This window comes from Lepisosteus platostomus, chromosome 17 (genome assembly GCF_059453375.1).
Source record: "Lepisosteus platostomus isolate fLepPlt1 chromosome 17, fLepPlt1.hap1, whole genome shotgun sequence".
In the NCBI taxonomy this organism is placed as follows: Eukaryota; Metazoa; Chordata; class Actinopteri; order Semionotiformes; family Lepisosteidae; genus Lepisosteus; species Lepisosteus platostomus.
Genome location: NC_142627.1, coordinates 6,522,547 through 6,548,096, shown reverse-complemented (window position 1 = coordinate 6,548,096; position 25,550 = coordinate 6,522,547). Strand labels below are relative to the sequence as shown.

The 25,550-nt window shown below is 46.2% G+C and overlaps 2 protein-coding genes across 4 annotated transcripts; one reads left to right on the top strand and one right to left on the bottom strand.

Moving 5' to 3' along the window:
• Positions 1–298: 298 nt before the first annotated feature.
• Positions 299–5,920, bottom strand: taf5l (TAF5-like RNA polymerase II, p300/CBP-associated factor (PCAF)-associated factor). Its single transcript, XM_088609545.1, has 5 exons — positions 5,768–5,920; positions 4,525–4,666; positions 3,737–3,841; positions 1,878–2,611; positions 299–1,270 (listed from the first exon to the last, which is right to left on the bottom strand). Exons 2-5 carry the CDS (start codon positions 4,661–4,663, stop codon positions 473–475), a joined length of 1,776 nt encoding a protein of 591 aa, XP_088465671.1. The 5' UTR covers positions 4,664–4,666; positions 5,768–5,920; the 3' UTR covers positions 299–472.
• A 40-nt stretch (positions 5,921–5,960) lies between these two features.
• urb2 (URB2 ribosome biogenesis homolog) lies at positions 5,961–24,652 on the top strand. 3 transcript variants are annotated; one of them, XM_088609543.1, is made up of 11 exons: positions 5,961–6,032; positions 6,757–6,853; positions 7,353–7,525; positions 9,105–9,281; positions 9,625–12,973; positions 13,484–13,644; positions 14,913–15,023; positions 18,143–18,385; positions 20,630–20,726; positions 23,166–23,305; positions 24,153–24,652. In XM_088609543.1, exons 3-11 carry the CDS (start codon positions 7,400–7,402, stop codon positions 24,348–24,350), a joined length of 4,602 nt encoding a protein of 1,533 aa, XP_088465669.1. In that variant the 5' UTR covers positions 5,961–6,032; positions 6,757–6,853; positions 7,353–7,399; the 3' UTR covers positions 24,351–24,652. The 3 variants fall into 3 exon arrangements, with proteins under 3 accessions (XP_088465669.1, XP_088465667.1, XP_088465668.1); XM_088609541.1 differs by having other exon boundaries at positions 7,335–7,525; XM_088609542.1 differs by lacking the exon at positions 5,961–6,032 and adding an exon at positions 6,088–6,215 and having other exon boundaries at positions 7,335–7,525.
• The last annotated feature ends 898 nt before the right edge of the window (positions 24,653–25,550 follow it).

Genomic DNA, 25,550 nt, shown 5'->3' with positions numbered 1-25,550 from the left:
CGAAGCTACAGTATGATCGCACCCAAGCTACAAAATCCCGGGCGACCTGATCTCATCTCCACTCCTAGACGATCTATGACCTCGGCTACGCAAACGTCTACACAACATAAATGAAGCCACACAAACAGGGATACGTCCGGCCGTCTCCAGGAATGGACGCGATCTGCCGATATTCCTGGGGTACTCGCCGAGCCTTTAAATCATCCCACAAAACAATCCTCCATCCGGAAGAGAACAACCGCCCCGAGCGCGAGTCGCACCGCAAGCCGGAAATGAAGCAGCAGGGAAAGCGAAAACCTTTAGGGTCAATAGATTTAATTCTTCTTCTGCTAAAAAAATAGCAAATACATTTTGGCACAGATCAGCCTCCCTTAGAGCACGAGCTAAGAAATATCCCCGCCAAGCCCTCCCGGGTTTGAAGGAGGAGGTCTGGGGCGAGGCTCCGCAGAGCAGTCACAGGGCGGTCTCTCTGCTAATGCTCCTGGCTCTCCTGCGCCGTGCCGGTCACCAGCAGCAGGTTGCAGGCCATGAACTGCACGCTCAGCACGTTGCTGGTGTTGCCCGTGTACAAGCCCACCAGCTCGCTGGAGGAGCCATCGGCCGGCGCGCTGCAGTAGGCGTTGCGGATGTCCCAGACCCGGACCGAGTTGTCCATGGAGGAGGAGGCCACCAGGCTGCTGTCGGGGCTGAAGGACAGGCTGGTGATGGTGTCGGTGTGGCCCCGCAGGTCCTTGAAGAGGGTGCCCGACGCCAGGTCCCACAGCTTCAGCCGCTGGTCCTCCCCGGCGGAGGCCAGGTACTTGCCGTTGGGAGAAAAGGCCAGCGCCAGCACGGGCCCGCGGTGGCCGGTGAAGAGGCGGACCGAGTTGCCCTGCTGCAAGCTCCACAGCCGCACTGTCTTGTCGGTGGAGCCGGTGGCCAGGTAGCTGGAGTTGGGGTGGAACTTGACGCAGTCCACGTCCGCCAGGTGGCCGGCGTACAGGCGCAGCGGGTAGGTGCGGCCGAACGTCCAGAGCCGCGCAGTCCGGTCGTGGGAGCTGCTGGCGAAGTACAGGCTGCAGGGGCTGATGTCCACGTCCCACACGGGGTAGGCGTGCCCCTGGTAGAGGGCGGTGTTGGTGAAGCTGCCCAGGTCCCAGTAGCGGATGGTGGTGTCTTCGGAGCAGGTGATGAGCCCGGAGCTGTCGGTCAGGAAGGCCGTGCGGTACACCGGGCCGCAGTGGCCCCGCAGGATCTTCATCTCGCTGCCCGCGCTGTCCTCGTCATCGGCCTGCAGGCACAACAGACACCTCAGTAGGCTCCTTCTCTCGCAGCGCGAAGATCTTATCAGCAGGGCCCAGGAGAGACGGGGCTGGAGCTGCAGATTTTCAAGAGCTTAAGAGGCTCAAGAGGCCTTGCTGAAGTCAGCTCTGCAGCTGCAGCCCTGTAAGCCCCGAATATTGAGTATGAATATTAACTGATTATTAAAGGAACATTTGAAAAGAGATTTTTTTGGGTTGAACGAGATCTAGAGTTACAAGACCTAGAACTATTACTATCAACGTCACTAAGGAGACCCAGTTCTTCAGAAGGACATCCACAAGTTGCTCAACGTGATGTCAGTAATAAGTGGAGTAATCCAGCAGATGCCAGAGTAGTACAAGGTCCTTTCATTTGCCTGTAAATAAATAAGTTTATAACAGTTTCTAACACAGCAAACATCTCTTTTCATATGTTCCCGAATTGATACTCATTCATACGCTCTTGAAAACCTGCAGCTCCAGCTATGTCTCTCCCGGGCCTGACCTAGATTCCCGCTGTTCTCTGTTCTCTCTGTGGAGGGTCAATAATATCCGTCTGCTGCCACGCCTGCGATATTGAGCCGGCCCGCGCCTCACCTCCTCGTCCAGGACGTCGCAGGCCAGGTGCACCCGGGACACGTCCACCACGTGGGGCTGGGCCCTCAGCCGGCGCGCCCGCAGGCTCCACAGCTTCACGCAGGACGAGTCGAAGCCGGCGGCCAGCAGCTTGCTGTCGCCCGAGATCTCGGCCGTGTTGAGGAGCTGCTCGGTGTGGTGGAAGGCGTAGAAGCAGACGGTGGTGAGCGAGGGGGGCCCCTCCTTCACGCGCTTGAGGCAGTCCTGCAGCGACTCCAGCGCCGCCTCGTTCTGGAGGATGGCGGCCCGCACGTCGGCCGGCTCCAGCCCCTCGCCCACCCGGGACACGCCGCCGCCCGCTGCGCCCCCGCCGTGCAGCTGGAAGTCCAGGGGCAGGCCGGCCGTGACCTCCACCTGGATGTGGGAGCTGAGCACCCTGCACAGGGCCGTGTGGTCGGCGCTCTGCAGGTAGCGCAGGAGGTAGCTGTAGGCGCCGTCCGACAGGTGCACGACGTACTTGTTGTGCAGGAAGGCGCAGAGCTTGGGATTGGAGGAGACGTCCTGGACGGCCAGGGTGTTGCGGAGCTGCTCCACGATGTCCTTCTGCTCCCCGTCCTGCAGGAACAGGCCGTGGAAGTGGCTGTAGAAGCTGTCGACCGCGCCCTTCAGCCCGCAGCGCACCATGTCCAGGTGGAGGTAGACGAAGAGGGGGTACAGCACGGCAGACACCTCCCGGCCCCACGGCACGTCCGCTTCTGGGAACAGAGAACAGCGGGAATCTAGGTCAGGCCCAGGAGAGAGACGGAGCTGGAGCTGCAGATTTTCAAGAGCTTATGAAAGAGTATCAATTCGGGAACATATGAAAAGAGATGTTTGCTGTGTTATAAACTGCACTCGCACTTTCATTTGATACAAATTAACTGATTATAAATTTATATCTGTATGTAGTGATGGAAAAAAGAAACGCAACACCTCCACACTCTGGCCCTCCCGTCTGCATGAAACGGGCTGAAGTGTGACTCATCCATGAAGAGGACCTGATGCCACTGCTGACGAGTCCATCAGCCCCTCTGTCTGGCCCGAACCAGTCCAGTGCGACATCTAGGAGGTGTGAGGAGAGGACCTCTGACAGGTCGCCTTGCTCTAAGACCAGCAGCATGGAGCCTGTGCTGTGCTGTGACTAATGCAGGCATCAGCAGTCTGCTGGCAGTTTCAGCAGCAGTAAGGGCTGCAGATCTGAAACGATCTCTCAGACGGACCAGTCTGATGTGTCGGTCCTGCTCTGGTGTGGTCACTTGAGGGCGACTGGATCCTGCCGGTCTACTGAAACCTTCTCTGCAGTCGAGACACAGTGGAGCAGCTTACTCCATAGTGTCTGGCACATGACATGCCATGCCTGCAGCATGCCAATGGCCCTCTCCCTTAATTCTGGTGACATTCGAGGCATTATGGACTGCACAGAAAACTGACTAAGTGTGGCCTTTTTCTTGAAGTGACCTTAGCTTTGAATTAAGGCCTTTTTAAAGGTGACCTGATCAGGCATTTTTCCACCTGGACCTCGTTGGGGAAAAAGTGCACCTAACGAGCTTTCGTGTGATTGGCAAGTTGCAATGCCTCACTGCACAAGATGTATTGCTGGTCAGAGGGCTTAAAACAAATTGATAACTTTTTGTGAAAGTACATAAGCTAAAACTACAGTATTCTCATTCCAGAAAATGTTGCGTTTCTTTTTTCCATTTTTTTTATGACAATTTATTTTCACCATCTTTCAGGAGCTGTTGAAAAGAAAACGGTCGATTTCTTTGACACCAGTTATGAAGAGACTGAGCCCTTCAGTGAGTCAGCATGAGGACGTAGCTCAGAGATGACATTCAACTTACCAGAGAGAAAGCTGTGTAGCTGGCCAAACTGCAGTTCATACTGCTGAGGGTCAGCTTGACAAGGAGCTGCCGAGACAACGTTGGCACAGCCAGACTCTGTCTGAACTGCAGGGATGAAAACGAAATCGAAACGAAAGATTTGAAAACGAAATCATTTTGATTCCTAATAACACCTCTACCAATACTATAAAACACCATATTTGACTTGGAGAAGACTGAGTTTCAGACATTTAATAACCCACACCGAGCACAACTCTTACCAGTCCTGTGTTGTAAAGTATGCAACATTAAATCTGATTTGAAAAGCACAAAATATCACGCTTTATATTTCAGTATATGATCGCTGTGACTTGGGTAAGTTTGGAGTTAGAGTTCTAATCTGTGTATGAAAGTACTCTCCAGATCATTGCTACAAATTAACCAGTTCTCACCGTTAGTTCATACTTATTATAAATTTGACTGATGCTTTTATCCACAGTGATTTACATGTTCAGCCATTAGTAAATTTAGAAGCTGGGTACAATACCTCACTTAAGTGGACTAAAACGCTGTTCCACCTGGGATTTGACCCCTCAACCTTCCAGTTAAGTGTCCAGCACCCTGACCACTTTTCCACACTGACTGATTTGCTAACTAAAAACATGCTATTACTGCAAACTGTCAAACAATTTCACATACAAGGGGCTGCTTTTAAAAAAGGAGTGGAAAAAAAACAACACAGAAAAGACCTTTGACCTCCCCAGGGCCAGCGTGCCCCCCCTCCTTCAGGCAACGTGTGGTCACTCTACCTGTGAGGTTAGCTGCCATCTCCTCTGCAGTCTGAGAGAGCTTGGCGCCCTTCAGGGAACTCTCAACATCCACATACTGCCGCCGCTTGAGGTACTGAGCCACGGTGTACTGGATCTGCTCCGCCCGCACCCTCTTCATCACCTGAGGAAGACCGCGGCCGTCAGGGGCAAGCAGGGCTCAGTCTAAGATGGGCTGATGGGTTTCAGAAGTAACCAGAGTGTGGGGGAGAGGGGGCTGGGGCTCAGCTCCAATTCCCTCTTCAAAACCAATTCCCAAAAAATCAGAAAGGAACTGGGACTCATAATTGGCATGAAAGTGGAGGAAAAGAAATTGAAAAGCAGGAACAGATTTATCATTCGTGGAAGCAGCCGCGCTGAATGGCCACAGAACAGATTTGGATTCATTTTTTACTCTACTGGGTTCACTAAATCACGTTTGAGTGAGAGAAGGCCTGGGAAAAAATGAGATTATATGATGGGGCAACTTGGTTTCCATTTGCAAGAGATAAATACGGTGTCCTCTATAGAATTCTGGGGCAAAAGATCTTGATGAAGTAACTTTCACAGAAAACAATCCAACAAGTAAAGTATAGTTAATAAATAGTACACTACAGCTAATAAACGTTTACGTTTCAATAACCGAACAGCAAAACAAAAACAAGCAGATTGATTCAAAGGCGTAATTCACAAAACATCGGATATCCCAGATGAAATGAACAGGAACAGAAGTTATGCACACCATCAATGACTTACTTGTCGTTCAGACAAGACGCTTTCACAACAACACGCGGAAAGGACCACTGAGTGCGCACTCGGTGTGACGTGCTGTGGAATAATCGACTTTAACCACCGAATGGAAGTGCAGATAGGTATGTTAATTCATTAGCGGTACTGTAGTTGCCCCTTGGAGTCTAATGGGAAATGGGCGGGGGCATCTATACACTTGTATGTCCGATCAGCCTCTACAACTAGTATTACGTTGTACTGTTGCTCGATCTCTAAACTAAAGTCTACATGACCCGTTTCCTAAATATAGTCAGAATTTTGCAAAGCATGAAAACACTTCACGCAGATTGCCTGTGGAAGGACACACTCTCAGCATATTCCAAGCCGCCGGCGTTTTCAATTGATGTCTCCCTAGGCCTATCTTGAGCTGTTTGCCGCTCTATCCATCATTGAGCTTTTCCTTCAGTACCTCTTCCTAAATCTCGCGAATGAACATTTCTGGGCCTCCCCCACTTACTGCATATCGTTCTGTCTACTTCCTCTGTGAGATCGGGTTCAACACACAAGCAGGATCAAACCAAAAACGTTGCTTTTTGCGATTCGTCTCTCCGACTTCATCGCCAACTCCATCACTCCGACTCCATTATATGACCTCTTCTCTCGGATTAGCCAATCAGCGCCCGCGGTCGATTAGTTTTGTCTGGGGTTGAAGGGCAAGACGTGAAAGGTCAATTTTCAAGCAACAGGCTGGTTTAACACGTGCGAAGGCAATCAGCAACCGAGTACGAGAAAAATGTCTTTTATGTATAAGTTTTAACATTTATTTTGTTTTTAAACGCAATGTTTATAGATGAAATGTCAATCGTTCTTTCGAGTCGTTAGATTGCTGTGTTTTGACGATCTGTAAACTACAGTTTCTGTTTTATGTGTAAAAATACATTAAATGGTCATATATTTGTACACAGGTAATCGGTATCTACTGAAATTATTCTTATTTATTATACTAGTTTATAGTTATGAATGTGTAATAGGGTCTGTATATTGTTTTATTACCGATGAAAAACTAAGATGTTTTTCATGGACGCTGCTGTGCTAAACTCTGCATGTATCCATTAGCAGTTTTTATTTGAAATAAACGGCATGGAATGAATGAATAGGCTGATTTATAACATTCAAGTAGGGAGCTGCGTCAGCATGCGTAGGCTGCAACGAACAAGTAAAGGTTTATTCCCTGCTGAAAAGAAAAGAAACAACGTTTCGGCAGTGGAGCCACTCCTGAAGAATGGAATAAACCTTTACTTTTTCCTTTTGACTTATAAACTGTTCAAGAATTGCACTTGGAAATTTGTTGGCGCTCAATATCCAGTCCTGTCAATATACCGTCAGCCTTTCAGTATTGCAGTGACATGAAAGAAAGGTGATAGTAAGTGCCCGCGGAAATCAGTTAGGTCCTTATTCTGTAACGACCAGCGGTTCTCGGCTGAAATTCTCACTGTCCTTCATCAGATCTGGTACTCGGGAGTCTGTTCCTGGAGACGAATGACCACTGGAGAAGGGAGCGAAATAGGACCATGTGAAAAACAGCAGCGCCTTTAGTGAAACGGTATGACTTTTGTGATAAAATAATTAAAATTCATTTTTAATGTGTTGAACCCAGACAACATCATTGGACAATTAATGTACTTTTATAAGATGAATAAACCCGATCAGCAAAACGTGACAAATGATGTGTCTTCTTCTCCCCCTAGTGAGATAATATAGAAATGCATTCTTTAGTTCAATAATTGCCGGTATTTCAAAGTACGGTCCTGCCTCGATTTTCCTAGCAATACTATTAATACTTATTAAAATATTTATAGATGCTTACAGTGCAACAATCTCCTAGACTAATAGATGCTTTCATCATTGTAGGATCGATATCAGAATGATAATAGAATGAGGAACTGTGAAAAATAGAGAGTGAGGATAAGCTGTACAGACATTTAATTTAATGTAACTTATTATATATTATTTGAAAAGTGAGGCGTCAGGCCTTTGGGAAGAGATCTTGAGTATGCCTTGCTTCTGGCCCCTTCTCTCACAAGGGGTCGGTTGTGCTGTAGTGTCCAGTGTTGCCGGAGGTTTCCTGTCCCGGCTCGGGGTCGTCGCCATGGCTGCGATCTACTCTGGTGTTCACCTGAAGCTGAGAAGCCCCCGGACCCCCTGGGAGGACAAGCTGAAGTTAGCCCGCTTCGCCTGGGTCTCCCCGCAGTGCTTCCTACCCAACAAAGAACAGGCAAGGTCTCACTGGGCGCACTCACAGTGAGCTAGTCCCAACAACGTCTCTCTTGTGCTGCACACGAGGTCTGTGGTCACACTGGAGAGTCACAGCATTAATGGTTATATGGACCAGCTGTGTCAGCTGCAGAGCAGAGTAGAAGAGGTGTTTATTGCCATATGCACATGTACATTGGAATTGTTAATCGCACTGATCTCTCAGGACATACACAGTGCAATAGGCGACTCCGCACAATGTAGTCAGTACATTACAAGCATAATAAATAACAACAACCAGAACAATAAATAAGCTATGTAGAGCAATAAATATGTAGCAGTGAGAAAAAAAACATGGTAGTCCATGCAAAAGGTGCAGAGTCTGGAGCAGTGCAGTTAGCTGTTAAGAAGAGATTAATTCAAAGCTGAGAAGAAGATGAAGAAAATAGACTAAAATAGGTCAGTTTTTCTTTTTCTTTCCACTAAGAAGTTAATCCTTCCATTCCAAGTTGATCCTGTTCCATTAATACTTAAATGTTTGTCTCCTTGTATGCTCTGCAGTGCTGTGAAACGGCACATGCATATCACAGAGCTTTTGTGAAGTGTTTTAAAAAGGTTTTTCACTGAATTCGTTTGTTCTAAATAAATTACTACTAAGCATATAAACTTGATAAGATAAGTTCACTTTATTGGCTCTATACAATTTCTTGCATTGGGAATTTGTCTTTTTTTGCATACCCCAGCTTGCTCTCCATGAGACACACAGACAGGGAGAGAAGCTTGGGCTCAGAGCGCAGGGTCAGCCATTTACATGGCGCCCCTGGAGCAGTTGGGGTTGAGGGCCTTGCTCAGGGGCCCAGCGGAGTAGGATTCCTCTGCCGGCCACGGGATTTGAACCGGCAACCTTCCAGCCACAGGCGCAGATCCTTAGCCACAGAGTCAACGCTCAACATGAGATAAATGTTAAATCTGTCCAAGCATAAAAGAGCTGAAAAAAAATAGTTGATAGATTTTGAATTTAGCACAAAATTGTGGACTTTGGGAAGGTACTGTATAGTTGCCATGTTGTCGCAAACTGTTGGTCTCACCACAGGCGAGAGAGAGAGTTTACGAAAATTGTGACGTGAGGCGACTCTTCCTGCTCACTAGTCACTGTAATGACTAATGTACTGTAATGAGGAGTGAATAAGTACAGGTTGTGCAGCAGACATTTCATCACAGGAATGTTCCAATGTGACCTGCAAGCAGAGTTAACAAGTAAGTAGTATTAGGCTGCAAAACCATCTCAAAATCAAGAGCATTATTTGTATTGGATTATAAGAGCTGTAAACACTGCTTGTGTAGAGTGTAATAGGGCCACTTCACCTGACTGGAAGTTTTATTGGTTCATTCTGAATTTCAGAATATGGCACTGTGCATACCTGGAAATATAGTCTATTTTGTGATGTGAATCGGAGGTTTTACAAATTACAGTGTACATTGTACATTTACTGTGGTATGAAATGCACTCATCAGTTCTGATTCTTCCTAACCCCAAAATATAAAAATAGCGGCGCAGCTCCCCTCTAATGTACATCTACTTTTTCTTCATTGATTGTTAGGTATTACTCGATTGGGTGAGCCATGCTTTGATTGGCTATTATGGCAAGAAGTTTGAATTGCAGCAACATTTAGTGGACGGTTTATGGGCCTACCTGGATGACATTCTGCACAGCAAGAAGCTTCAGAGTCTGCTCAACAAAGGCAAAACCATCAGCTTACGTTTTGCGATGGCGCAGGTAAGTGGATCACTCCAACGATTTTTTTTTCTGGTGTGAAATATCTTGCCCAGTAGGCAGTGGAAGCTTTATATAAACCTATTCAGACAAATAATGAATTTGTAATGTTGCATAGGCCAGTAATCCATAAACCAGTAAGTGCCAGATCTTTGCACAGCTCCTAATGGCTATGACTGCATGATTTGCATCTGAATGCCACTTTTATTAATAAAACAGAGCTCGGTGTCTATGAATATAACATAGGACAGATGTTTAAAATGTGTATCAGAATCGCTCTGCCAAAAATGCATGAGGCCAGTTTTTTGGTTCACTGAGCACCTTGTGTCCTTTGTACTCGTTGTAGGTCATAAATGAGAGGATTTCCGAATCTACAGGGTCGACGTCACCTTTGAATGTCTCCCCGGTGCTGAGCTGCTGCCAGAGCATTCTGTCTTCCGCTGCGCTGTCAGTCACTTATACCGCCAAATACGAGCTGATGATCGAGCTGCTCGGTCGCCTCTGTGCGCTCGCCTGTTCCCTGTTGCCATCACGGGCATCTGAGGAGCCACTGAGACTTCGGGTCTTTGAAGTTCTGCTCGTGGCCTTGAGCAGCTACCTGGTGGTGCAGAAGCAGCAGGGCAACGCGAACCGTGTGTTTGCCCAGGTCACGAGCCACCTCCTCCCACCCTTCCTCTTCCTGAGGCACCTCCTGATGTCCAGGACGGGGACGGCCGAGGACGGCATTGCCGTCCGCCAGCACCTGGGCAGGGACACCCGGGGCAAACTGGAGGCGGTGCTGCAGTCTGCTCTTTTTCTGCCGGATCACCTCCCGTCGTACTCGGAGGAACTTCTTCGAGGAAAGGAAGCGGCCGGAGCCAAGAAGGCGGCCGTCTCGAAGGGCTTGCTGTCCCCGGTTCGCATGATAATCGAGAAGCTTGGTGATGCTGAATTTTGTGATCCCACTGTGGGTTTTATCGTTCGAGCGAATTCGCTTCCTTTGCTCTTCAAGTTTTCCTTGGATGCCTTCTGCAAAGGAGGACAGAACCAGCTGGTCGGCTTCCACTTGCTTGCACGCTTTGTTGCTGCTTTGGGCCTTTTTGAAGAAAGGTCAGTGGAGGAGCTGTCCAGTGCTGGGAACTGGAATGTTGCTTTGCTTTCTCTGGAGAACCTCCTGAATTTCAGCTTGAGTGCAGACCTGTATAACGTAGCTGCGGACCGAATCCACCACAGTGAGGCCCAGTTTCTGTTCTACAGAAAAGTGGCCCAGTTTTTGTTTAACAATGTGCAGCCCACAATTCCAGCCTGGTACAGGTGCCTGAAGGCTCTCCTGTTGCTCAACCACTTGATAGTGGAGCCCGATCTCGATGAACTTGTGTCCTCAGCCTGGATCGATGCTGACTGCAATGAGCCACGTGTACAAAAAGCCCGAGAAGCTTTGCTTGGTGATTTGCTTCAGGTCTATGCGAAACTGCGTCAGCTTCCCAGGCTCTTTGATGAGGTCCTGGTCATAATCTGCCGCCCAGCTGCTGATGATCTGAGGCCGCCAGTCTTGTCTGCTGGCGTCTGTGGGAACCTTAGCAAGTGTCTCTTGGACGTTTCTCCTGGCCAGAGCTTGGAGATCTGTAGCATGATTCTTGAGAAGTGCCACACTTACCTGCTCCCCGACCTGCAGGGGAAGGATGACATGGCCTTGAAACTGTTCTCACTGAGCTTGGTTCTGCATTTCGTGCTCTTCAATGTGAAGTGCCTGGATAATAGTACCCCAGCTCCCATTGTGAAGCGCTCACAAAGTCTTCTGGGTGAAATGCTTGGGATTTTAAGACCTTTGATTCGACTTCTCCAGGAACACTTGCCAGGAGCTCTGTGGATTGAAAAGGTGAGGGAAGCTGCTCTGCTTCTCAGTTACACCTGGGTGGAGGTGGACACCCTCTGTCAGCTTCACTGTAGCAAGTATGTCTCCCCAGCTGACCCATCCGACAGCCTTGTCACGGATGAGGGCACAGCCCTTCTACCTGGTATGTCAGCAGAGGGCTGGGACGCGCTTGCGCCAAAGGATCATGACTGTAGTCCTGTCAGTCAGCTGCTGCTGGAGCTCCTGGCTCTCCAGAAAATTAAAAAACTTTCCCTGAGGATGGATCTTGCACCGGATCCCCACATCCAGGACTCGCTTTGTAAGTCTGCTGAGTTTATTTTGCGTTCAGGGAACGGCTCCCTAACCCAACTGGACTCCAAGCTGTGGGACACTCAGATCAGCAGTGTAGATGCCAACACATATCCCGCGGCTCATTGGTTTCTTGTTACTTCAAACTTAGCTTTGATTACTCCATACCTTTCGGATGAAGATCTTTCTGACCTAGCTAATGCTCTTCTGAGCTCTGTCCTTCACAGGGATGCGTCAGGTGGCGAAGAAGAACAAGGAACCTGCCTCTCAGTTTCTCTTATTTCCAAGCACTTGCTTAACAGCATGATACTTGTTGAGTTACCATCTGTGTATTCAGCTTTTGTCAGGTGTGTGTCCCGAAAGATCATCAGAATCCTCTGTGCTTCCGAACAAGGTCCCCAGAATGAAGGCCTCCAGCTGTTAGCTACGTTGGACAGTTCTGTGGCTGGAGATGAGAAAGGAGGTACTGTCTTGGAAGCGAGCAGCCACACTCGTGATCCTGCTGCTGCTTGGACAAGACTAGAGACTGCAGCCCAAGAGATCCTGCGCTCCTCCAAGACTTGTGACCCGATCGTTTTGTCGGAATCACAGCTAGAAAGCCTTCTGGAATTGCTTCAAGTTGCCAGAACCCTGAACCCTGATGGTCTGTCTCCTGAAGACCACACAGAGTTTGCTCTACTTTTGTTCTTCATGGCTACAAACATCTACACCAGGTGTGACACTGAGAGTGCAATAACTGTAGGGTTGCTGCAGGAAGTCTATCTTCTCCTGGCCTCTATGCAGTCTGGAAGAAATATGGGGTCTATCCTAAGAGTGGTGCATGGCAGTGACTTCTTAGAAGCAGTGATGGTCTTCCTGTTTTCATTGAGCAAGAAGCACTTGTTTGGAGCTGTGGAGAATACGGCCTGGCTGGCCTTCCTTCACATAATTCAGAACTTCCTTCAGTGCTTCATTGAGGTGATAATAGAGAGAAGGAAGAGTGTCCGTCTTAATCTGGAAAAGTTTGTGTCTGTTGTCATCGGCGGTGACGTGGCATCCGCTATTTTGTCCAAACAGCAGGTGGGAGCTCATAGGCCTGGCTGTGTCCAGCTTCTGTTGGCGTCCCTGGCCACTCTGTGCAAGGTCATGATTTCACATCTTGACAAGAGCAAGCAACTGGAAGAAACCCTGTTGGGCCTTCTGGAGAGGGTGACGGACACTCTGGGACCTGTGATCCAGACCTGCCTGAAGAGCCAGTCCTGCAGCATGCTGGGGCAGTCCTTCTCCGTCTCCATGGTGACAGTCCTCCTGGAGGCAGAGCTGGCCCGTGGCTCGTCAGAGTCCCCAGAGGGAGAGTGCCAGGAGAGGCAGTGTCTGCGCTATTCGGGACTTTACTGGGGCTTTGCCCAGCAGATCCTGCGGGAGCTGTCTTCCTCTCCTCGACCCCTGGACTTCCTCAGCTCAGCACTCCGGTTCCTCACGGCCTTCTGTCCAGCAGCAGAGAGAACCAAGGAGCCAGGATTAGACAGCTTTTACATGTCCACTGTGCAAAACGTAAAAAACCTGCTCACAGGTAATGACCCTAACCCGGAGCTCTAAAGCAGGGATAGGCAACTCCAGTCCTGCAAGCTGCAGTCTTCCTGAGTACAAGCTTAGAAAGAAAGAATATTGATATCTGAGCTGGAATGAAAACTGCAGGATCCTGCGTGACCTTGAGGATTGGAGTTCCTCATCCCTCCTCTTAAGAGAGGCCTTTAACTGTGACATGTAACATGGTCATGAGCACACCTGTGACTTGTTCACCAGTTTTCTGCTAATGTAGCATATGCAGAAGTATTATTAACAGCATCCATGCACATTCAGTCTGAAACATGTGATTCTGCATCAGTTCAATAAGTTGTGTAATTACTGGCCCCGATTATTACATTGCAATACCTGTTCACTATAAAGGTTAACATTAAAATAAATCTTGTATTCTATGAATGATATGTCATATAATAGTCATCGTGCAGTAACTGACTTAGCCAGTCCCTCTCTAGAATGGGATTGAATGGATATGACATCGTCTTTCACTGTTGTTTAGCTCCCTGGCTTTCACTGGCTGAGGTCAGGAAACTAGAAACCCCCCTGCAGGAACTTGTGGAGCAGCTGGTGTCCAGCAGCACCCAGGAGCAGTTCCGCTTCACCCTGCTTGCGCTGAGAGACGGAATGGGGGCTTCATGGCTTCGGAGTGGCCGCACTGGGGTGAGTCGCGGTCGACGTTGTCTACTGCAGCGCCCGGCATCTTCACGGAATATTCTCTCACCCTGTTCTCCCTCTGCGCAGCCCGGTTCGCCTGGGAGCGTGCCTGCTTCCTGGTTGTATAAGGATCTGTCTTATTCAAAAGGTCACGATGCCAGATACTGACGTGTTGGTGGCTCTGCCTTTTTGTGCCGGGTGTTTTGTCACAGCTGTTGTAGATACTAAAGCTGTTCCTTTTTAACATGGCAGGACCCTGTATAATACAAATCATGCAAAGAATGGTTATGTAGGTGAGATAAACTGTTAAGCAACGTTTGATCTGAATAAGGCTTTCATTCCAAAATTGATTTAACACATTTTCTCTTCAATTTCATATTTTGTTCGATTTTGTACATATATGTACGTGCTGTAAATGTACAATTTCAATTTAAACAAGAAATTCAGAGCTTCTTAGAGATCCAGGTCTAAGCTCAAGGCCATTATTTTAAAGTGTAATCACTGTTGAAGTGTTAAATAGAATAAATTATTCTTGCTTACTTACATTAATATAAGCTGTGTCAATATCACAAACCAGTTTTGAGGTGCAGAGAACTGAATGTCAGATCATCGGCTCAGAGCCTACAACAGAGACTAATTTCCTGACAGCTGGTTCAGTGGAGTTGCAATGTTCAGATTTGATGTTTTCCATTAAAATATACCGTAGGAAATAAGTTTCATTAAACTCTGAGACGGTGCTGTGCTTGAGGTGCCCTGATTTGCCACGCAGTGACCCTGCTGAAATGCATATTGTATTGCCAGCGCTATATCACAGAATGTGTCACAGTGTGATTTATGAGTACTATTACACCCTTAATTGTAAAAGGCTTTTAATAATATTACTTAGAGTCATTCCTGCCAGGTTCATCTAAGACTCAGAAGTAACTTTTAAAAATGTGTGCATTTTTAGGCAAACCCCGTCTTTGCTTTCACTGAAATTGATGTTGCATTTAATATAACTATGATTAAAATAGGTTGTTATCAAGTTTAAAAATCCATCTGTAATATCAGGAGCCAACACCCAACACCCTTTTTTCCATGTGTATACTGTATAGCACTTCAGAACAGTCCAGCCTTTTGTACATGTGCAGTAAATCCCTTTGAAGTACCTGTAAATTAAAATTATGATGCAGGAGAAGTGCAGTAGGGGTTTTTAGATTCCTGAAATTCCTTCTTAAAACCTTTGGAGGCCAGCGTCTGCGACCACTTACTGAAGCTTGCTGTGTCTTTTTCAGGAAGTCTTTTCATCAGTGATGTTAACCAAATTACTCGTGAGCTGCCCCATGGAGGAAGACTGCGCTAAGGTCTTCTGGTTCCTGGCACCCCAGATCATCAGTACCCTAGTGGTCAGTATTTTGTTGGTCATTTGTCCGTGCTACTTCATTTCTTCAGCCGAACAGCAGGTATGATCCAAGTAGTATCTCTCATACTGACTTACATCCGATGATCATTATCACCATCATCAGTGTTAATATTGTGTTTCTGCTCAGAACTTGAACTGCCTCTTGCTTATTTTGAATTTGAAAGCTACTTTCATGACGGAAGAGCCAGTGGTGAATCATCTCTCTATAAATAGCTCGGAACTCCACACATTTTGCGTGTTTGAAGTGTGAAGCAATGCATAAAATGCATGAAGCCTCTGGATGCACGACTGTGTTATGGGAGTTCTCGCAAACCCCCAAGCCTTTTACAAAGAAGGGGGCCTGATTGCACCTCCGACCTAGTGAGCAATACTGCGCTAAGTGAAAGAAAAGAACCCAAACCGCCTGCCTGTCTGTGTGTCTAAGACTGTGGGGTGCAGGCAGCTCCAGGATCTGCAGTCAGACAGAGCTGTGTTTTGTAGAAATCACCAGAGCTGCTGTCCTGCTCTGTTGAAGCCCCAAGCACCCATATCTTCAGACAGTGGTCTACGCTGTCCATCTCCGGTCCATGCTAGTGATTGTGCCCTATCCCGCAGGCCAAAATGGCAAACACACCTGTCGCAGAGGTGGACCCCAAAAGTGACAGGTGAAAGTTTCGCTCTCACACTGCCCCAACCTGGTTCTGCAGTTTGAGCTTCTCTGAAACTGGGGAGGAAAGTTTGGGTTACTCTTGTCAGCAAAAAAGTGTCTGTGCTACTGAAAGGACTGAGAGGGCTGTGATGAAGCGTATGAGTTTCTTTGGACAAGCGGTGCATGCTTATTATTAAGTATTAATAGCCCAGAGTACCAGAGTGTTAATTTGTGCTGTTCTTCACACTCGGTAAGGGTATGTGTGATGTAAAAACTGCAAGTAAATAGTTTTGCTTTTGACTGTGTTGCAGTGGGGAAACCCTAACCAGCTGTGAGAGATGCTTTTGATATAAATGCATTTATACAACCAGTTGTTTGAAAAAAGATTTAACAGAAAAGCATTGAGTGGGATATTTCAGAGATCGCTTTGGGTATTGTCACCTGTTATCTCGGCGATTTTGAAATTTCTTCAGGAGACTTTGTATACTGTTCCGTAGGCCCGCTTGTAAATTTGCACTTGTTGGATGGAATTTAACAGTAAAATGAAAGCATTTGTCAGTTAAACACAGTCTGGGCATTTTAACTAAAATTTATTCCGGGATAAAAAAGCATTGTAAACCTTTACTTAGAAAAAAACGTTCTGGATGTAGTACCGTGTATGCAAATGTAGTTTAGGACCAACTTTTGTCAAAGCGTTTTTTGCTTTGGGTATTTTCAGGTTGTTTAAATGCGCTTTCCAGAGAAAGCTTTTGTTTAAAAACAAAGGATGTCTTTTGTTGGCTCAAAGACAGACCATGTCTGTTTTAAAGAAGAAACCTATGTCAGTGGTTTTGATGGCTTTCCTCTGGAAAAGACATGAAAGCACTTGAGGGACATGTTTATTACAGCAGGTCATATTTTAGTGTTTTAGTGTTGTATTTCAGCTTGTGCCTTGTAGCCCTCTTCCATACTACCAGTGCTGCTGTCATTGTGGTTCTTCAGACACCCTGGAGGGAATAGCAGTTTTTATGGGAAGAAAGAATTACAACTTTCACCACTTTAAACAAAGTCTACCTATCTAAATAATGTCTAATTCAGAATGCTTTGTTAGCAGGAACATTGCACATTCTGAGCGCACAGATTCCTCCAGGCCTACCTTGAATCATTTGTTACTGATTTGGGGGGCGTACTGACAGGGTTTGAAGTCGTGGCGTTTGTGCTCAAAAAATGCCTTCAATTTTAAAAGCAGCATCTGCTATTTCTCCGCACACGCTTTCTGGATATGTTTTCTACCCCTTCGTGTGTTTACTTTGGATCCGTTTCACTGTTGTATAAACGTTGCAAAGCAACATGTTTTCTTTGCAAATGAGAGCCTTGAGGCTAGAATATAAAGAGCTCTGAAATTAGAAACACCTTATCTGTCGTCAACAAAACCTAATTGCGTTCCAGCTCTCTCTCTGCTTTGACCCTGACTTCCATGAGGTCCCTTTGGTCTATGAAGAGCTGTTGATGTTGAGCCCTGCCAGTTTGGGTTCATTCTCAACAGTGCTGCTCTCTTACAGCTCCATTCACTGTTTTCTCATTATTGACAGCTTGTGGGGGATATTTGAATTATGGAAAGTAACATTTAATTGGCAAGAGAAACCCGTTTGGAGAGAGAGGGGCATCTATACAAAACGAGCCATGTTCTTACTACATTCCTCACACTTCTGTCCATGTTTTCTGTGTCTAGTAAATTGTATAATTAGTCATTCAGCAGACACTTCTATCCAAAAGAGTTTCCTGTGCTACAGTAACTGCTGTTTCAGAGTCATTTGCAATAGGCCCTCAGTGTCACTTCTGATCCATGTTTGGGATCACAAAGAGGTTTGGTTTCTGATGACACTGAGGTGATGGGAGAGGTGGGACCGGAAGGTGAAACGGCCTCTTTATATATACAGTAAGAGCATAATGCTCTTTGGGGCTCGTTTTAATTAGAGTCCCCAATCTTTCCAAATTGATTTCTCTGGATTACTTGTCCATTGAAGAGCAACCAGATACATTCCAGGGTTTAAGGGAAATTATCCTCCACTGACAGGCTAAAGGAACTAAACCTTTTTAGTCTCGAGAAGACTACAAGGGGTTCTGATTCAAGTATTCAGAATCCTCAAAGGGACTAACAGAGTCAACCCAGAGGACTTCTTCAGAATGAGCGGTGAAACATGAACCAGAGGACACAAGTGGAAATGCGTGGTTGCACATTTAAACCAGAGAGTAGGAGGCACTTGTTTACCCAAGGGATTGTGGGTATTTGGATTAAGCTGCCCGTGCAGTTGAAGCCGATACCCTGGCCTCCTTCAGGAAACACCTGGATGAGATCTGGAGAGATAGACCGTCTAGCCTCCTCTCATTCGTCACCTCTCTTATGTTCTGATGCTCCTCTTCCACAAAGAATGCGGCTGAAGTTTGCTCTCACTGCGCCGCTCAGTTGTTTTTCTGTCTTCCCTGGTTCTCAGTCAGTGCTGAAGGAGGCCGGTAAGGAGGTGGCACTCACCCCTGGGCTGGCTGTCCCTGCCCTGGAGGCAGTCAGAGCTCTGCTTCGCCAAGGGGAGGGGCTCATCACCAACCCCCATCACGTGACGGTTGTGTTCGGTGCCCTGCAGTCTGTGCCGCTTGACCACCTCACGGTGCAGGACTACTACGCTGTGTTCCTGGCCATTCATGAGGTTCTCTTCACTGTTATACAGTGTCACCCACAGGTGAGAATTTTCTCCTCTGTGTCCGGGCACCTTTTCCCTTCTGGGACTTTACTTTGCTTGCTTCCTCTAAAAATAAGCGATGTAAGATGTAATCACTTTACTAGCCGTATACCATTTCTTGTAATGGGAATTTGTCTTTTCACATACCCCAGCTTGCTCTCCATGAGACACAGACAGGGAGAGAAGCTGGGGGTCAGAGCGCAGGGTCAGCCATTTATACGGCGCCCCTGGAGCAGTTGGGGTTAAGGGCCTTGCTCAGGGGCCCAACGGAGTAGGATTCCTCTACCAGCCACGGGATATGAACCGGCAACCTTCCAGCCACTGGCGCGATCCTGAGCCACAGTACCACCCCACAGCCGTCTATTAGCACTGTATTGCATTTGTATTGCATGTATGAAGGACAATGAAAGGTGTTTCTTTATACAATAACAACAGCCATAGTTTTCAAGATGATTCTTAGAGATTCTTCAAGGAACAAGGTGCAGATCGATACTGGGATTCTGTGATCAGCTTCAGGCAACAAAGCCTTACATAAGTTCTTGACACATTTTTATCCCATCTATTTTGCAGTATCATTTCTGATAAGGCTAGAATATCCATTGTTCCTGTGTATTTTAGCTTTTAATCATACAGTACACGTGTGCCTTAGCTGAAGACGTGTTAGCGATACATAGTTATGTATAGCTATTTGGATATCATCTTACATAAAATGTTGCAAATGTCATATCTGAATATTTTACAAACTGGATATATTATTGCAGCATCAGTAATGTGACGAATGTGATAATAACCACCAATGCTGTAGACCAGTTACATTTTCAAAACAAATCCTAATTCTGACCATAGCGTGAATCCCTTAACCTAGCCCCTGGTTTGGTTTATTTACAGAAGGTATCGTATTCCATTTATAATCATTTATAAATGTAACAGCTGGCTTATTATCCATTTATTAAGTATAATTTTGCAACCCGTAAACTATAGTATGGTTGTTATGTATATGTATGTCAAAACACTTTGTAACATGTATTACATCAGAAAGACACCCAAATCAGTACTATAGTAAAAACTTGTGTTAGTGGGGAAAAAATGGAGGACTGAATAAAATCAACAGCCTTTGCAAAGCAACACATTGAAGGCCATGTCTCTAACTTCAAACAGATGTGAACATCTGTATGAAACTAAGACGAATCAGTAATAAATCATATCAAAGCCTGTTGTTCTCTCAGAACAAAACTATGGCTTCAAAGAGTGTTCATGCACCCACTGTAGATGATAGAGAGAAACACAGATATTAAACTGCATGTGCCATGGATTCTAAAAATTAATGAAGCGTAATTAGAAATAATGAGGCTTTTAATCCTGTTCCAATTAAAAAGCACTAAAAAAGGAAGCAATTTAAAGCTAAAGTCTTACACCGTTAAATTCTGTGTTGTCACTATTCCTATGTTTGGCTCTTCACTTGAATTTTAAAAAGCAATGAATCAGTCCTGTCAAAAAAGTGGCACAGCCGCCCATTTTTAAAATACTGTTATTGGCTGAGTATGCACTTGTTTTTTTTCCTTGGGATGAGATAATATCCCAGATGGGTGGTCTGCAATTTTGATGTTAGATGGAAACCGTTAACGGATCTGTTAGGTAAACTCTTCCACAAGTCACAGAACATCTCATGGGACATCCCAGTTCAGCTATTGGTAATCTAGGGTTAGACAGGCATGTACCTGGTTGTAGAGTACAAGATTATGGATGGATGTTTGCCCATTCTGCCTTCCAGCAAATCGGGGCAGCAACATCCTGTTGCCATTACTGTAACATAAGTTTTTTTACGGGACGGGGCTGTTAGCCTTGTGCCGTGTACCTCCAACATGGAGGACCTGGCGCCCGACGTGGGACACAAACCCACTACCCTGAGAACAGAGTCTCATGCTCTACCGACAAGGCCAGATCACTTGAGCTGTTTTTCTCCCCATTCACATTGAGATTCAGAATTGAAGTTGAGATGAATTTACGGCAGAAGGTTTTCCCCATATAGCCAATTGTGGGATGCAAGGAAGTATCTACATAGCACCCGGAGCTGTTAATTCATTCGAAACCTAGTTTCTTGCAGACTTAGTGTTTGGTTTAGTTATTTTTCTATTACTCTAAGATAAACCCAGGCATTAATGTTTGTTGGGGGGGGGGAGGTCTGGATGCAGAATTGTCCTGCTGCCCTACTGCTGTTTCTTTCTTTTTGTGAATCCTGCCCAGGTGGTGCTGAAGGCGACCCCTTGCTTCCTGAACTGTTTCTTCCGCCTGGTCGCCTCCATCATGCACGAGGGCCGGCAGAAAGCGGAGGACGAGAAGGGTAGGGCTTGTTAGAGGGGTTGTGGGTGGAACTGTGAGGCTCGCTGGCTCAAGCAGGGGATCCCCCATGCTCCAGCGCACAGCTGGCCGATTGCCTCCAATCTCTGCTGTCTGTGCAGCAGTGACTCCTGGGCTATCTGGAGTGATGTCACTGAGAGACACACGGCTCCTCCTGTGGGCAGTAACTCCCCTGCCGGGCCCTGCGGAGTGTGTGCAGCATGTCACAAGTGGGCCCTCACAGCTGGGCTTTCCTTTCCACACATGTGGGGTCATAGCCTTGTTATCGAGTTCGTGAACAACAGGAGATTGGGTGGACAGCAAGGATTTAAAACTATCAGTGAAAAACAAGGACTGTTGTGATTCACCCATCGTGTAGATTTGGCGCTTTACAGGTTGATGTTATAGTCTCAGCTGGTACCCTGCCAAGAACAGTGTTGACCCTGGGATTCCCCCAGACCTGTGTAGAGTACCCTTCCCTATGGGATCACCTGTCTCCATGAGGCATGGGTGGTGGACACACTGGTCACTTTGCTGAAGCAGGGATCAGGCAGCTTCTTTATTAAGTATGTGAATGGTGCATTAGGGGAAGGAGCAGAGTGCTGTTTGTTTTTGGGAGTGAGTGTAAGCAGACCAACTCATTATTGAGTGGCTTGTGAATTCTATGCTTAGGAGAAAGAGCAAAAATTCATCCGTCCATTTATCAATAATTATTTCTGGTGTGCATTGGCAACCCGAAACATGTCCCCGGATTACACACTGGAAAAGCACGTAAAGACACCAGATGGCTCAGCCTGCGTGTCTTAGGAAGGTGGGTGGAAAAGTCAGAAGGACTCCACTCCAGAACTGAATCCAGGAACCAAGAACCGTGAGACGGCAGCGCTAAACTCCATGGCACCATGTTGCCCAAATGCAGAAATATCAACATTTCTGCTCTCTTTTCTTGTCGAGTATGAATGTCCCACACAAAGGATCAAATTCTTGTACATTCCTAAGATTTGCCCCACAGGGTTGTGTGCAGAAGTGACCACAACGAAACGCAGATGAAGAGTTTTTTCTCTGTCCAGTGAGCAGAAGTATCGGGGCTGGTGCGTCAGGGCTGTCTGCCGATTCTCTGTGGCTGTGAAAGGAGAGGGCAGAGCTGGGGTTGAGCTCCAGAAACCAGGAGGAGCTCCTAGCTGCAGTTCCGCTGTTGTTCCCGCCCCCCACGGCAGCTGTCCAATCAGGACGCCACTTCTTCCCCGTCTTTAGGGATGGACATTTGGAGAGGACTGGGTGTGCACTGCAGTGCCAGGGATAATCAATCCCAAATGATTCCCCAAACGGGGGGAAAAAGCAGGGATAATGAGAAAAATTCCAATCGGGAAATGTAGAATTGCCTGTGAAATAGTATGAGCTTGTGTCATTTCAACCTTTTAAGTCAGCTACTTCCATAAAGAATTTTATTCTCTTTTAAAGAAGAAAGGGTGCTTTTAAGTAAATGTAGTAGTAGTTTTCCCTTTGATGCAAAGAAATGCGACATTAAGATGCTTCAGTGTCACAAAGATTTCCTGGTGTATTTTCCAATTCACAAAGCATTTGGCAGATGAGGCATTTTTATACTTGTCTATCAACAGACAACCACTTTCCTTTCACTACTGTCTTGGCTGGGTTAGTGTATATGTCCTCTTCAGTTCACTGTTCTCTGTCTCCATCCAGGTCTTTATTTATATGTCAAACGTATCGTTGTGCAATTCAGTCCTCCTTGTTGTTCAGTTAAGCTTTTGAATTACTTTGTATTGTTTTCAATTTGTGACCAGAAGTACAAAAACAAAATGCGCAACAAATAAGCGATTGATCCTCCAATCCCTCTAAAATATGTCCCGCTTTTCTGAGGAAAAGTTTTTTTCAGTATAAAGTTAATGGTTCTGGAATTAAATGAAACATAATGAAGGTTCCAGACTTTATGAATCCTTATCTGTAGATTAAATGAAATAAACTGCAACCGATTTAGGAATATGAGAATTAGACTCCAACAGAATATGTTAGTTTGTTTTTCAATTTTTTTAGCAGGAGAGTTGAGATGAACGTCCTGAGATTGGAGGCAAAGATGTTTGGGCTTCCTTGAGTTTTGTTCTGTGTTCCCCTGGCTGAGTTGATTTCCAGTCCTGGAGACTTCATAATCAAAAAAGTATTTAGGAAATCATTTTGCTATGCTGCCATGCCAGCATTTCTTTTTTCCAAAAAAGGGAAACAAACACATCTGCTTATTTTCAAGGCAGAAAAGCAACAAAAGATCTGGATTGCAGTCCCAGAACTCCCCTCCCCGGTCTCCAAGATGCACTGGACAAGCGCTATATTTGAGTTTTCTTTTTCTTCTCGCATGAAATGTAGCAGAGGATCAAAAGCAAATGTCTTTTGCGACTGAGGCTGGATTTACCGCGGTTCTCCTGTTGCCCCACAGGTTCTGAGGCGGAGTTTGAACTCCTGCTGAAGTGCGCGCAGCTGGTGGAGAGGATGTGCTCGCACATCGCCACTGTCGCGGAGCAGTTCACCGTCCTCTGCTCTTTCATCATTGCTCAGTATGTCAGCGAGCTGCAAAAGGTGAGCCCTGCACGCCCCACTCCAGGTCTGAGCTCAGAAGCCAAGCAAGACTGGACCTGGTCAGTACCAGTGTAGACCAGTAGGTGGTGGTCTTCCAACTGGACTTCCTTTCTGGGGACTGTAGGAGGTGTCCTCATTTAGTGTGAGGTTAATCTGGGGTTCTGACCGCTTGATTATTGAAGATCCCAAGGCACTGTTGTTTATTCCACTTTGAGTTTCGCTTCTCCCCCTGAGCTGCTGGTGCAGAATGGCTGCCGTGGGCCTGAGTGGACATGACTGAGTAGGCCGGCCTCTCGAAACGTAGTATGTTCTTGAGGCTGACACATCTGAACATGAGACAGAAAACATAATGATTTTAAAGCGAATTGCAGACCACAAGACCTGTGCAAATGAGGTGTGGGTATGAAAATAAATATGAAGAATAAAGATATCTGAAATTGTCAGGACTGACTGGACTTGACTTGACTATGTCATACTTGCTAGTTGAATAGCTTGCAAGGAAATGGAAAAAATAACAGCCCATGTGTTTTCATTTCTAATTTACCCACCTGGAGGTATCCTTGGAACATGTGGATTATATTATAGCTTGACTGGAGATAATGGGATTCTTACTACAGTGCCATAGTCCTGACGTAACCTACACCAGCATTTAAGCAAATGATTTCAACTCTTTTCTCCTTTTAAGAGCTTACAACTCCTCTATCACACCAGAATGAAACCCAGATCGTTGTCCAGTGCCATTAGAAGGGCGAAAGAAGCCCATGCTTAGTGTGAAGGCACTGGGGTTTGTGCTGCGTGGCAGCGACATTTCCCCACACTGACCTCAGATCTCTGACTCCTCCCCAAGGTGACGCTGCACCCCAAGATAAAGAGCCACCTGACAGAGGGGGTGTACAAGATCCTGGACTTGTGCATCGAGCAGGACCTCAAGTTCCTGAACACAGCCCTGCAAGCAGGTGTTAAGGAAGTGCTGAACGAGCTGTATAGCAGTTACACACGCTACCACAAGACGCAGCGACAGGGGGAGGAGAAGTACACAGCCTGAAGATCCCCCCTTTCACACCAGGACTTGACTGACCTCTACAGCCGCTGTGTCACTCAGAAAAGTCATACTAAACTATGGTTTTTATACTGAAATCAAACTGTGTCTTTCCCTGGTGTTTCGGCAAAAAGCCATTTTGGTTGGTTTTTTTTGTGAGGTAAAATGTACAATTTTTGGAAAGAAAAACATTTACACCCCCCCCCAAAAAAACACTTTTTCCTTGGGTTCTGGCAAACGCAGCAACTATCAGGTTAAGGTTTGACACAGTACAGGATATAAAGCTTTACATTTTGGAGAAACACAAATATTTATCTTCTCATTTTATTCTTGCATTTTTCTCTTATGGTTCAATCAAAGAATCCTGAGTTGATTTTGCTGTGAAAAACTGGAGATCGCCCTGTTAGTGGCCTGTCGTGGCCACCAGGCTTTAATGAAAGCACAGGAGTCTGTGAGGCTCATACAGACGAGGTCGTACTTAGCTCTGCTATCAATCTGCCACTATGCTTTGAACACAGGTGTGTCCAGGTCTAGCAAATGGATGTGACCAATCATGATGGCAAAATGTGTCCCCATGGGTTACTGCCAGGTTGGTGCCTTCTGTCTCTGTCTCTTTTCTGTGAAGAAAAGCTGAAAGAGTCCCCTGCTTAAGTCTAATGCATCAGTGAATATTACATTACTTTCATGTGCGACCTTACTTTCTGATCATCAAAACAGAACAAAATGTGTGGAGGACTCGAGAAATGCAGCACAACTGTACAAAGACGGGTGCGTACTTTTGAAATTATTTGGGGAATTACATGTCATTTCTGTCAATTTTACTGAAACCAAGACATGATGACATTTTTCAGCCGTTTGGTTGAAGAAGACATGAATAAATCGCGAGAAGACAGGCCTGATCATATCTAAGCCTTTGTCCTTCTATTACAGTACAACCCCAGATCCAGGTCTTAGGATGGAGGATTTTTCGGGGCCAGATGCCTCTTGCTTCTGGCCAATGAAAAGCTGCCATTACCTCCTGGCTTTTTAATTTAGTTTGAGGATGTAGGCATAAAGTTTGATGATATCTAAATCTCGCCCATGGATATACTACCTGAAAATGCCAAATATCATCTGTTTACATCTAAGTGGCTCTATTTTTCCAGAGGAACCAGCTAATAGACATGACAAAGCTGTGATGTAATTTGTCAATACATAGTTGCCTAA

What these genes read in the sequence shown, in the direction of transcription:
- taf5l (XM_088609545.1), bottom strand. Translation starts at nt 4,663, where the DNA reads ATGAAGAGGGTGCGGGCGGAGCAGATCCAGTACACCGTGGCTCAGTAC. An exon ending in GCTACACAGCTTTCTCTCTG is followed by an intron (nt 2,612 to 3,736) that starts GTAAGTTGAATG and finishes CTCTGTTCCCAG; the next exon opens with AAGCGGACGTGCCGTGGGGC. An exon ending in GCGACGTCCTGGACGAGGAG is followed by an intron (nt 1,271 to 1,877) that starts GTGAGGCGCGGG and finishes TTGTGCCTGCAG; the next exon opens with GCCGATGACGAGGACAGCGC.
- urb2 (XM_088609543.1), top strand. Translation starts at nt 7,400, where the DNA reads ATGGCTGCGATCTACTCTGGTGTTCACCTGAAGCTGAGAAGCCCCCGG. An exon ending in AGATCATCAGTACCCTAGTG is followed by an intron (nt 15,024 to 18,142) that starts GTCAGTATTTTG and finishes CCTGGTTCTCAG; the next exon opens with TCAGTGCTGAAGGAGGCCGG. An exon ending in TTATACAGTGTCACCCACAG is followed by an intron (nt 18,386 to 20,629) that starts GTGAGAATTTTC and finishes AATCCTGCCCAG; the next exon opens with GTGGTGCTGAAGGCGACCCC.